Genomic DNA, 12,099 nt, shown 5'->3' with positions numbered 1-12,099 from the left:
TCATTTCTGTAAGTCTTCTGGTAAAATCAGGATGTTTGAACGGCAGAATAATCAATATAACAGCCTCTGAGTCCATATGAACTCTTCATAGACTAATAATAATAATTTAAAAAGCCAGGATTTACATACTGATATCAGACTATTATATACCAAATTTTATACTATTATCAGAAATGTTCAATATAAATTACATTTAAATTTAAATCATTCTGTATTTTCCCTAGGATCACGATGCTGTCAAAAAACCCAGGAAGACGAATATAAAGAAGCACTCTACTTACACTATTGGTAGCAGCAAATTCTCTTTGTCCATCTCGAATTTCAGGAACAAATTTCTGTAATAAAGCTTTTTGTACTTTCCAGATAGCTGGGGGTTCTTTTCCTGTTTTTAAAGCCTCCTGTAATATGTATTTATATGTAATTATACTTATTATATTTATACAAACTGACAACAAATTCTAGATTTATAGAATCTTAGAGCTGAAAGGAAAATTAAAGACCTATCTAGCTAAACTTTTGTTTTTTACCTACCTGAACTTTTGCAACAATTCTTATAAGCTTGCTATTCAGTCTCTGCCAAAGTTCTTCCAGAAATAGGGAGGACACCAACATGCATAGTAGCCAATTACTCTTTTGTGTAACTGTTGGAAAGTTTTCTAATGATAGTCATACATAAATCGACACAATTTTTAGAGTATGAATGTATTCAAAAAGACCAGAAACAAATATGCTAAAATATTAACAGCAGTTAATTGTGAATGGAGGGCATATAATATGAAGGTTATGTTCCTCATTTATACTTTTTAATGCCACTCCTCTCTGCCCCAATTTAAAAATCAAAAGCAAGCAAACAAAACCCCAAACCCCCCCCAGATAGGTTTCTGAAACCTATTTTTTTTAAATGGCTAAAGTTTTTCAGTATGAAATTTGACATTCTACCTATGATTCTACAATTTGCAATTATGAAAATATGTTAATTCTATGTTTACATCATATTTCTCTTATTTTCTTTAAACTGTTAAATGAAAAATTCATTTTCTCCAAACTCCTAACAATACAATGATTTTGGGAGCCTTGAACAAAATGAAATTTCAAAATAGCTCTAATTACCAGTACCTAAATGCAGTATAGTGACTAGTCAGAAATACCTAACACTCAGAAAGAAGTCAAAATTATTTTAAACTGCTTTCTTTTTCAAAATATCTGCTAGTTTGATTTTTTATTTAATAATTATAACTTAGAATAACTATCAAAATATAACTTTTTGCAATTCAAGCTAGATCTTACTACTAAAGTCATTATGAAGGCTTATTACATAAGGACACACCCACTAAACTATGACCTTGAATATACCTGTGAACATTCAAATCACCTTAAAAGTCTCTATGTCTTCTATCTTCACCACAAATTCATCACGCTCTCTGTACTGGCCTTCCCCTCCACTTTCTGTGTTTTCCTCATCTGTAAAACCTTCTATGGCAACAGTGTCCTGTCCTTTTGCAAACTGGTCTGAAGGAAGACCATCCAGTTCGCAGGGCTTTGGGGGTTCTGTAGAGTTTGTATTTTCCAGGGTATTTACTGCAGATGAAGTAGAGCAGGGAGGTTCTTGCTTAACTGCACCCACAGTGGTGGAGGAAGGAGGAGAAGTACCAGTAGTATTGGCAGTTGGGCTAGTAGTTGCCACCCGCAGGGCTTCTGAAACTAGATCAAGCAAATGCAAATCAGTAATACAAATAAACATTCATTTGTTCTGAGTAAAATCTGAACAGTTTAAAAAGAAAGACTTGATTGCCTTTACCATCAAATTGAAACAATGAATATTACAATAAGAAATTAAAGAATGGCTGTTAATTTCCAAGAATCAAAGTGATGGAATTACATCTGGATGACAATCAGACTGAGCCTCCCATCAAGCTACACTTTCCCCTACCTAAGTCCATTAAGTAGCACAAAAATATTTTTAAGTAGAGACACAAAAGTGATGCAAGATAAGGAAGGGTCTACTGACCAAAGCTGTGAAGAATTCATAGAAGAAAAGCCAATTTGATGCAGGAAGGGAAAACAACACTCCAACATACTTTGAAAAAGCCTTAAGAGCTATAGAAATAAAAAGGATTATAAAATAATATGAAAAACTGTATGCTAACATACAAATTAGATGACATGGATAAATTTCTAGAAAGATGAAAACCACTAAAAAAATCTCCAGAAGAAATAGAACATCTGAATAGACCAATAAGTACAGAGAATAAAAGCAATTAAAAAGTATCCCACAAAGATAAGCACAGGCCCACAGAGTTCATCAGTAGATTCTACCAAGAGTTAAAGAAGAATGAATACTAATCCGTCATAAGCTTAAAAAAAAATAGGAGTAAGCACTCATTTTATAGGACTAAATTATTCCAATAGTTAAACCAGACAAAAACACCATGAAAAACCATAGGACCATTATCCTTCATGAATATAAACACAAAAATCTTCAGAAATATAAGCAAATCAAACAACATATAAAAAGAACTACACATCATGACCAAGTGGGTTTTATCCTAGAAATGCATACTTCAACAGCAATCAATCACGATGTTATGAACAAAAGACAAAAACCACAGGATCATCTTACTAGATGAAAAGAAAAAGCATTTGGCAAAATTCAACATCATAAATTTAAACACTTGTGATAAAAACACTCAACAAGCTAAAAATGGAACGGAACTTCTTCAACCTGATAAAGGGCATCTATAAAAAAAGAAACCCTGACATCATACTTAAAGGTAAAAAACTAGATGTTTCCCCTCAGAAAGATGTCTGAAGAAATAAAACAGTATTTGCAGATGACGTGATCTTGTGTACAGAAAAGCCTAAGGAATCGCCTAAAAAACTACTAGAATTACTAAGTAAATTCAACAAGGTTTCAGGATACAAGATCAATATATAAAAATCAATTGTATTTTTTTTTAAAAAAAGATTTTATTTATTTATTTGACAGAGAGAGATCACAAGTAGACGGAGAGGCAGGCAGAGACAGAGAGAGAGGGAAGCAGGTTCTCTGTTCAGCAGAAAGCTCGATGCGGGACTCGATCCCAGGACCCTGAGGTCATGACCTGAGCCGAAGGCACTGAGCCACCCAGGCACCCCATACTTTTTTTTTAAAAGCAAGCTGTACACGCAACCTGGCTTGAACTTACAATGCCAGGATCAAGAGTTGCATGTTCTACCTACTGAGCCAGCCAGATGCCCCCAATTGCATTTCTATATACTTACAATGATCCATCCAGAAATTAATTTAGGAACACAATTCCATTAATAACAGCATCAAAAAGAAGAAAATATTTTAGAAAAGAAGTGCAAAACTTATATTCTGAGAACTACATTGTTGAAAGAGTTCTAGTGTTCAAAAGTCTTATTATCCAGTAGGAGAGTTAAGATTATTAACAGATTTTGAGAAGCAGAAAACACTGCAATTCCTATTATAACCAGGAAAAGAAGAGAAATATTTCATCACAATAATCAGGGGTTGGTAGAATAAAGATAGGAATGAAACAAAACTGACCATGTATCAATGATTATTAAAACTGAATGATACATAAATTGGTTTAATTATAAGAATCTTTTTGTTCATATTTGAAAATGCTCATAATAAGCTAACCAAATATATTTTTAAAAAGAATGTATAAATTTCAAATTAGTAGAGGAAAAATGTATCAATATTGTTCAATGCCCTTTTTATGAAGCTTTAAAACAAGCCAAACAAAAGTACAGGGTTCAGGTACAGTATGGCATAGTATAGTATAATATAGTATAGACATAGGAGTTATTAAGAGGTATAAATTTCAATTATAAAATAAGCAACAGAGACAAAGAGTACTGCAGAGGCAATACAGTCAATAATATTTTAACAAAGTCATACAGTGAAAAATCAAGAAGTATATGTTGTTGAATCAGTAAGTTGCACCCTGGAAACTAATATAACCTTGAATGTCAACTATACTTCAAAAAAAAAGTATAGATAGTGCTTAGGGATATATATATGGGTGGTAAAATTATAAAAGAAAGCAACTCAGACATGGTTAGTTCTAGAGTTTTTAAGTTGGGTTAATTTAATATTCAATTTATTTTTGTACTTTCTTATACTCTAAGGAGTAGCATTTAACACTATAAATTTTCTTCTTTGTTCTACACTTTTGGAGCATCCCATTGGTTTTGAAATGTAAATTTTCCACTGTCCTTTCTAAGTGGCTTATCATTTCCGTTTTGGTTTCCTTTTAAATCCTTGAGTTATTTAGAAGTTTTAAAAATAGAAACTTATTTTTATTTCTTTGTCCTTTTTTTTCTTTAAAGTATTATCTTATAAAATAGCTCTATTTTGGTGGTCAAGGCTTAAGCAGTGTCTGCATTTTCACATTTTACGGGAATTTTATGTGTTTTTCTTACATGTCTTTTATTTCTATATAGGAGTGATAATTCACAAGAAAAAATATTCTGAAAGAAAGCAAGCAGAGATATGGAAAAATATACCAGAACAGTTAACAATAAAATTAGTATGGTAATATTAAAAACAGAAGTGGGAAATTAAATTTGTAAGAAGAGATTATACAGAAAGGAAACTGAACTTAGTAAAATTTTATGTACCTAATTATGAGGAGTTCATAATATATCAAGTAAACAGTATTAGAAAAACAATCAAACATATTTCGAAACTTTAACACACCTTTTTCAGGAATCAACAGATCAAGCAATCTAAAAACAAATAAGGATAGGGAGGATTTTAAAAACTGTTTATTATTAATAATTTCAAATATACATAAAACTAGAGAATACAAACCCTCAAATACTATAACCCAGCTATAACAACTACAAACATTTGGTATACTTTTATCTGTCCATCAACCCCTTTTATATTTGCTGGGATAGTTTAAGGCAAATTCTAGACCTGTTACCTCCAACATTCACATATACATTTTCTTATATAACCTAATGTCATTTATTACATTAAAGAAAAACCAAAGAGATACAAAGGATTTGAACAGCATTACCAAATAAAATCTGCCAGCACTTGGTATTCATGGAATATTTATACAAATTGGCCATTTACCAAGGCACTAAAAATTTTTCATAGATTTCCAAAAGCGGCATTATTTAAGCGCTTATTCCCTTGACCAAAATACAGTAGGGTCATAAATTAGTAATAAAAGAATACCACTACCACCACCATCAAAACCAGAAACCTACTAGGAAACAGGCAAAACCCTACTTTTTCTTAATAACTCTTGGGTTAAAAAGGAAATCAAAACTGAAATGACAAACCATTTAGAAAGGACAGTAAGAGGGCGCCTGGGTGGCTCAGTGGGTTGGGCCGCTGCCTTCAGCTCAGGTCATGATCTCAGGGTCCTGGGATCGAGTCCCACATCGGGCTCTCTGCTCAGCAGGGAGCCTGCTTCCCTCTCTCTCTCTCTCTGCCTGCCTCTCTGTCTACTTGTGATCTCTGTCTGTCAAATAAACAAATAAAAATCTTAAAAAAAAAAAAAAAAAAAAGAAAGGACAGTAAGAGCATTACAAATTGAAACAAGAGGCATAGAAAAAGCCCAGGTACAATGAAGATAACTTATACTTTAATGCCATTCATTAAAAAGCAAGGATATATAAAAATAAACTTAACTATTAAACTCAAGAAGCCAGAGAGAAAACATTAAATTGAACCTAGGAAGATAGGGAAAAAGAACTGATTAGAGAAATTAAGAAAAATTGAGTAAAAAAATGAAAATAAGAGTTAAAAAAGAAAAGTACACCGATTCTTTGAAAAGAAACACTAAATAGGCAAACTTTTCACAGAATGGTAAGGAAAAAGATTAAAACACATTTGGAGCAAGAAAGAGAACATAACTACAGAAAAAGGAGAGACTAAAAACTTAGAACGCTATGTACAACTTTATAACAGCAGATTAAAAAACTTAAATGAAAGGGATGATTTTACTAGAAAATATACCTTTTAAAAAATTGATTCAGATAAACTACCTCAGAAAAAACCTAAAGTCCCAGATATATTCTTAGAAAGTTCTACTAAATCCCCATTTTATGAGGTAAACTTTTTTATAGCTTAGACAAATACAGAAATTTTCCCAATTCAGTGTATAAAACCAGCATATTCCTGAATATAAAAGTAAGCAAGATTAAGACAAAACCAAAACCAAAAAAACAACAACAAAGGATCAAGACAAAAATCACTATAAGCAATAATTTCATTTATGAATCTAGGTGTAAAAATCTCCACTAAAACAGTAGCAATTTAAATCTTGCAATGGATTAAAATAATTAATCATGACCAAGGAGAGTTCATGGTCGACTTTTCTTAGAAAGGTTCAACATTAAGAAGTCAAATAAAAGACTGGGGTGCCTGGGTGGTTCAAGAGCTTAAAAGAGACTCTTGGTTTTGGCTCCGGTCCTTATCTCAGGGTTATGAGATCATGCCCCTCCACAGACTCTGTGCTTCAGGCGGAGTCAGCTTGAGAGTCTCTCTCTCCCTTTGCCCCTCCCCAGCTTACATGCAGGCTCTCTTTCTCTAAAATAAATTACGTAAATTAAAAAAAAAAAAATCAAATAGATTAATGTGGAAAAGCAGATTTATCAGAAGCTCAAAAAAGCATCTGACAGGGCGCCTGGGTGGCTCAGTGGGTTAAGCTGCTGCCTTCAGCTCAGGTCATGATCTCAGGGTCCTGGGATCGAGGCCCGCATCGGGCTCTCTGCTCAGCAGGGAGCCTGCTTCCTCCTCTCTCGCTGCCTGCCTCTCTGCCTGCTTGTGATCTCTCTCTGTCAAATAAATAAATATAATCTTTAAAAAAAAAAAAAAAAAGCATCTGACAAAATTCAATATCCACTTTTAATTAAAAGAAGTAAGAACCTCAAAACAGAAGGAAGTTTTCTTAAAGAGTATACGGTACTAGAAACTGACAACAAATATAATTCATAGTCAAACGCTGCATATTCTGTTTCATACCAAGAAGGACATGAGGACGCTTGCTCTCACTGCTACTATTAAGTAGAGACTGAGGCGCCTGGGTGGCTCAGTGTGTTAAAGCAGAAGCTGAGCCCAAGTAAAATAATCAAAAAAAAAAAAAAAAAAAAAAAGAGAGAAAGAGAGAGAGAGAAAGAGAAAGAGAATGATAAAACTCCCATTATTATTATTTTTTTAAAGATTTTTATTGATTTATTTGACAGAGATCACAAATAGGCAGAGAGGCAGGTGGGGGTGGGGAGCAGGCTCCCCGCTGAGCAGGGAGCCCAATGTGGGGCTCGATCTCAGGACCCTGAGATCATGACCTGAGCTGAAGGCAGAGGCTTTAACCCACTGAGCCACCCAGGCCCCCCAAAACTCTCATTATTTTTACAAGCCATAAATGCCTACCTAAAAATGCAAGAAATGCAGGTGGAAACACTGTTAAAATACCCCACCCAAAATGCCAAAACCAAAATGAAGATATAAAAATCAGTAATTGCCATACACCACCATCAGTAATTGCTAAGAAGACAATGTGGGGAAAACTGTAGTTAAAGAACTGCAGAAACTGTAACATCTATATAGAGAAAAATGATATAATATGAAAATACATAGTATAAGATCTGAATAAGTAAAAAAACCCAATATATTCTATAAGTGGATGAGAAGACAATACTGTAAAGATAAATTTTCCCTTAAAATTAATGAATTCAATGTATCACAACAAAAATACCAAAACATTGAAGAGACTCCTACTTGCCCATTACAGGACAATTTGAGCATCAGAAATCACGACAGTAAATTGATAAAATGGTAATTCTTTAAAATTCATGGCTTCTGTGCCAAGCAAGATGAAGCAAGCCCTCTAGAGCCTATTATCACCCATGTACTACAAATAAACACTTTGAAAAAAATAAAAAATGCAACTACCTGAAGAGTCTTAAAGTTAATAAAGTTAATAAAGCAGATAGATTGGAGAGGTAAGCACAAATTTAAATAACAACCTTTATATGGAGATGTTTCTTACTTCTTTCCTCTCTTATCACCTAGCATTGACCAGAGGGTGACCCCTGATTTAGAGCTACACAGGGCACGAACAACAAAAACTCCAAGAAAATCTGTTTTTCTAGAGAGAAGAGTACAGAGAAGAGGCCCATTCGAGGTGAAGAATGTGGGGGGCAAATGCCATTTCTTTCTTCTCTTTTCTCTCTCCCAGACCTCTCCCACCAGCAACCCAAGTCACAAAGCTGCTTCTGGAGAGAAAGGTTGGTACAGAAAAAATAATGTCCCCAAACTTCAAACTTCGTTAAAGACATACATTTTACAGATTCAAGAAGCTCAGTGAACTCCAAACAGGATAAACCCTACTGAGATAAACAATTACATTGCTGAAAACCAAAGAAAAAGAAAAGCCTTGGAAAAGGAAAAGTTTTTCGGGCTGATGGGAAGTGATACCAGAGGGAAACTTGGAACATCAGGAATAAAGGAACTACAACAGAAATTATAGAAACCTATATAAATATAAGAGTCTTTTCTCCTCCTAAGTTATTTAAAATATATTTGACTGTTGAAAGCAAAATCATTCCTTCTTTAGGGCTTTCAATATATGTAGATGTAATATACAGGACAAATATGGGCAAGGGTAAAGGGACCTGTATGGTTGGTAGGCTTTGGCATTTTACTTGAAATCATAAAAATACTGATTTTAAGTGGACGGTAATCATTAGGTCAACTGCTAGAAGAATAATACAAAAAGATAGAGCCAGAAAAGATAGAGATAAATTTAAAAATGAAATACCTGAAGTTCAAATAGTGTGTTTTAGAAAAATAGGAAAGGGGGAAACCAGAAAACAATAAAATGAAAGATCTAGCTATATCAATAATTACACATTAAATGTAATTAAAACCAGCAGAATATATGTTCTTTTAAAGTACACATGGAACATTAATCAAGATCAAGCATATCCTGGGTCATAAAGCTAACCCTAACAAATGTCAGAACTGAAATTACACAAAGAAGAAATCAATTAAGGAAAGGTATCTGGAAAATACCCAAATATTCAAAAAATATAATAACTCAAGGACTGAAGAGGAAATATCAGAGAGTACTGAAAGAAAATAAAATAATAAATAATAAAAATAAAATTTGTGGGACAAAGCTGAGGAAGGGTTTAGATTTAGAGAGAGCTTTATAACATTAAATGCTTATAGCAGAAGAGGGTCTCAAATTAACAGGTTAGGCTTCTACCACAAGAAACTAGAAAAATAGAGTGTAACAAACCTAAATCAAGCAGGAAAAAGGAAATAATGAGAACAGCAAAAATCAATGAAATTGTGAACAAAGGAGAAAAAGAATTAATAAAAGCAATTCAAGTCTATCCAGACTGACCACAACAGAGAAGACATAAATTATCAACATGAGGAAATGCTACCAACAACTCTATACTCATAAATTAAACAACTCAGATAAAACAGACCAATTTCTTCAAAGATACAAACTACCAAAACACAGTCAAGAAGAAACAGACAAGGTGAATGGTTCCATCATCAAAGAAACTGAATCCATAGCAAAAAACTTTCTGACAAAGAAAACTCCAGGTCCAGATGGTTTCACCAACAAATTCAATCAAGCATCTCTGGGAAGAAATCGTACTACATAATCTCTTTCAGGAAAGAGAAAAGAAGGGAACAGTCCCCAATTTATTTATGAGGTCAGCAATAACCAGACCCCAAAATCTGACAAAGGCATTACAAAAGGAAAGCTACAGACCAATATCCACTGCAAAGATGGATGCGAAAAAAATTAGAAAACTGAATTCATCAATGTATTAAAAAAAAAAAGACAATATATCACAGCTGTTGGGGTTGATCCTGGGAATGCAAGGCCATGAATACATCTGAAAATCAGTCAATGTAATTCACCATATTGAAAGACTAAATATGAAAACTACACAATCATTTCAACAGATGAAGAAAAAGCATTTGGCAAATTCAACCTCTGTTCATTATAAAAACTGTAAGCAAACTAGGCAATGTAAAAAGAACATATTCAGGAAGCCAGCACTCAACACTTTCATAAACAACTATATAGGAGTGTTAATTCCTGTGTTTTAAGATAGGAGTGAAAAAGATGTAAGATTGGAAAAGAATAAAAGTGTCCTTATTTGCAGATGGATGACACAATTTCCTACATTAAAAAATTCTTAGGAAGGACACCTGGGTGGCTCAGTGGGTTAAGCCGCTGCCTTCGGCTCAGGTCATGATCTCAGGGTCCTGGGATCGAGTCCCGTATCGGGCTCTTTGCTCAGCAGGGAGCCTGCTTCCTCCTCTCTCTCTGCCTACTTGTAATCTCTCTCTGTCAAATAAATAAATAAAAATCTTAAAAAAAAAAAATTCTTAGGAATCTAAAAAAGCCTCCTAGAATAAATGAATAGTACAGATTTGCAAGGTCAACACACCAAAAAAAACAAAACAAAAAACCCCTCTGTGTTTTTATAATCTACCAATAAGTCACTGGAATTTGAAAACTTTTAAGAGTATAATTCACAATAAACAGCACCAAAAACATTTAACTAACTATAGACCATATGTAGGACCTATTTGTCCCAAACTATAAAAGACTAATAAAAGAAATCAAATACGTTCATGAATTATTAAAACTCAGTACATTGTGAACAGTTCAGTTTTCCTCAAATTGCTACAGATTCAAGGAAATCAAAGTAATAATTCCAGCGGGATTTTTTTTTCCTTTTTTGGTAAATACTGATAGCTGATTTGAAAATTTATATGGAAAAGGAAAGGAATTAGAATAGGCAAAACAATTCTGAAAAAGAACAGACTTGGAGGACTCACACTACCCTGTCGCAAGACATACTGTAAAGCTACAGCAATTAAAATAGTGTGGTATTTCTGAAAGCATAAACACAAAGTCCAAGTCTGAGAATCCAGAAACAAATTCATACAAATATGGCCAACTGATTTTTGACAAAGATGCAAAGATAATAAAAGGAGAAATGACTCTTTTCAACAAATGGTGCTGGAAAAGCTAGACTTCTTCATGCCAAAAAATTAACTTCAACCCATACCTCACCTTACACAAAAATAAAATCAAAAGGGATCAAGAGCATGGGACTCTTGATCTCAGGGTTGTGCGTTTGAGCCCCATGTGGGGTGCAGAGCGTACTTTAAAAAGGGGGGGTGGTGGAGATCATAGACCTAAATGTAAAATGCAAAAGTTAAAAACTTCTAGAAAACAACGGAACATTTTTGTAACCATGGGTTAGGCAAAGATTTCTCAGGACACAAGCACAAATCAAAAAAGGAAAAATGGATAAATTAGACCTTGTGGCAATTAAAATTTAAATTTGTCTTTCAGAGATATTTGAGGGCTGTGTTTAGAGGATATGAGCGCTAATTCTGCCTGGGGTAACTTCCACAAAGTGACTTTGAAGATGGTCTTCATAGGTAACAGGGTCTGCTGGGCTGAAGAAAATTGAGAGGGCACTCTAGCTAGAAAAACCTGCCTGAAGATAAGTGTGAAATCAGGCTTACATGTCCCAGAAACAATGAGAAATTCAGTTGTTACAGAAGAGGAAAAGTGGAAAGAGTGGAACCAGAAAATAAAATATGGAAAGGGAGTTTTACATATATCATTTTAACGTTTCCCCCCAGAAGCACGGAGTGTGGTGCAAAGGATTCTAACGAGAAGCAAGAGATGAGTTCTTCCACCGAAGGCAGCAGCAGGGATGGCAGCAGAGAACTTCGAAGACCTAAGAGTAAGAACGGGTTGACAGTAATGATTTTAACTACAGATGAAGCAGTAACACTTGTTGGGAAGAAAATAGTCTTAGATTCATATTTTAAAACAGAAATTACAAAAGCTTTGTTCTACAAATGGAAGAGTGGAATAGTGATTGCCAAGCGCCCTGCACTGGGGAAAGAGGAGTATAAAACCTTACCAGGATCAGCCACATCCATAGTGTCTTTGACTCTAACACTGACTTTCCATTATACTAATTTCCCTGTATAACAAAATGAGAATTCTTTAGAAATGTATTAGCAGACGTTTACGCTAATAGATTATTTGGAATAGCAGTTGTTTCCGATCA

General features: G+C 34.1%; 1 protein-coding gene across 2 annotated transcripts in view; it reads right to left on the bottom strand.

Moving 5' to 3' along the window:
- QSER1 (glutamine and serine rich 1) overlaps positions 1–12,099 on the bottom strand; it is a 76,166-nt gene that overhangs the window by 23,766 nt on the left and 40,301 nt on the right. For both annotated transcript variants that reach the window (XM_044259032.1, XM_044259033.1), the window contains exons 5-6: positions 1,373–1,701; positions 282–398 (exon numbers count right to left, since the gene is read on the bottom strand). In XM_044259032.1, coding sequence (XP_044114967.1) covers positions 282–398; positions 1,373–1,701 — 446 coding nt within the window. The remainder of the gene's footprint in view (positions 1–281; positions 399–1,372; positions 1,702–12,099) is intronic.

The sequence above is a fragment of the Neovison vison genome, chromosome 7 (genome assembly GCF_020171115.1).
Source record: "Neovison vison isolate M4711 chromosome 7, ASM_NN_V1, whole genome shotgun sequence".
Classification (NCBI taxonomy): Eukaryota; Metazoa; Chordata; class Mammalia; order Carnivora; family Mustelidae; genus Neogale; species Neogale vison.
Note: the sequence above shows the minus strand (reverse complement) of the source record. Positions and strands in the feature narration are given on the sequence as shown.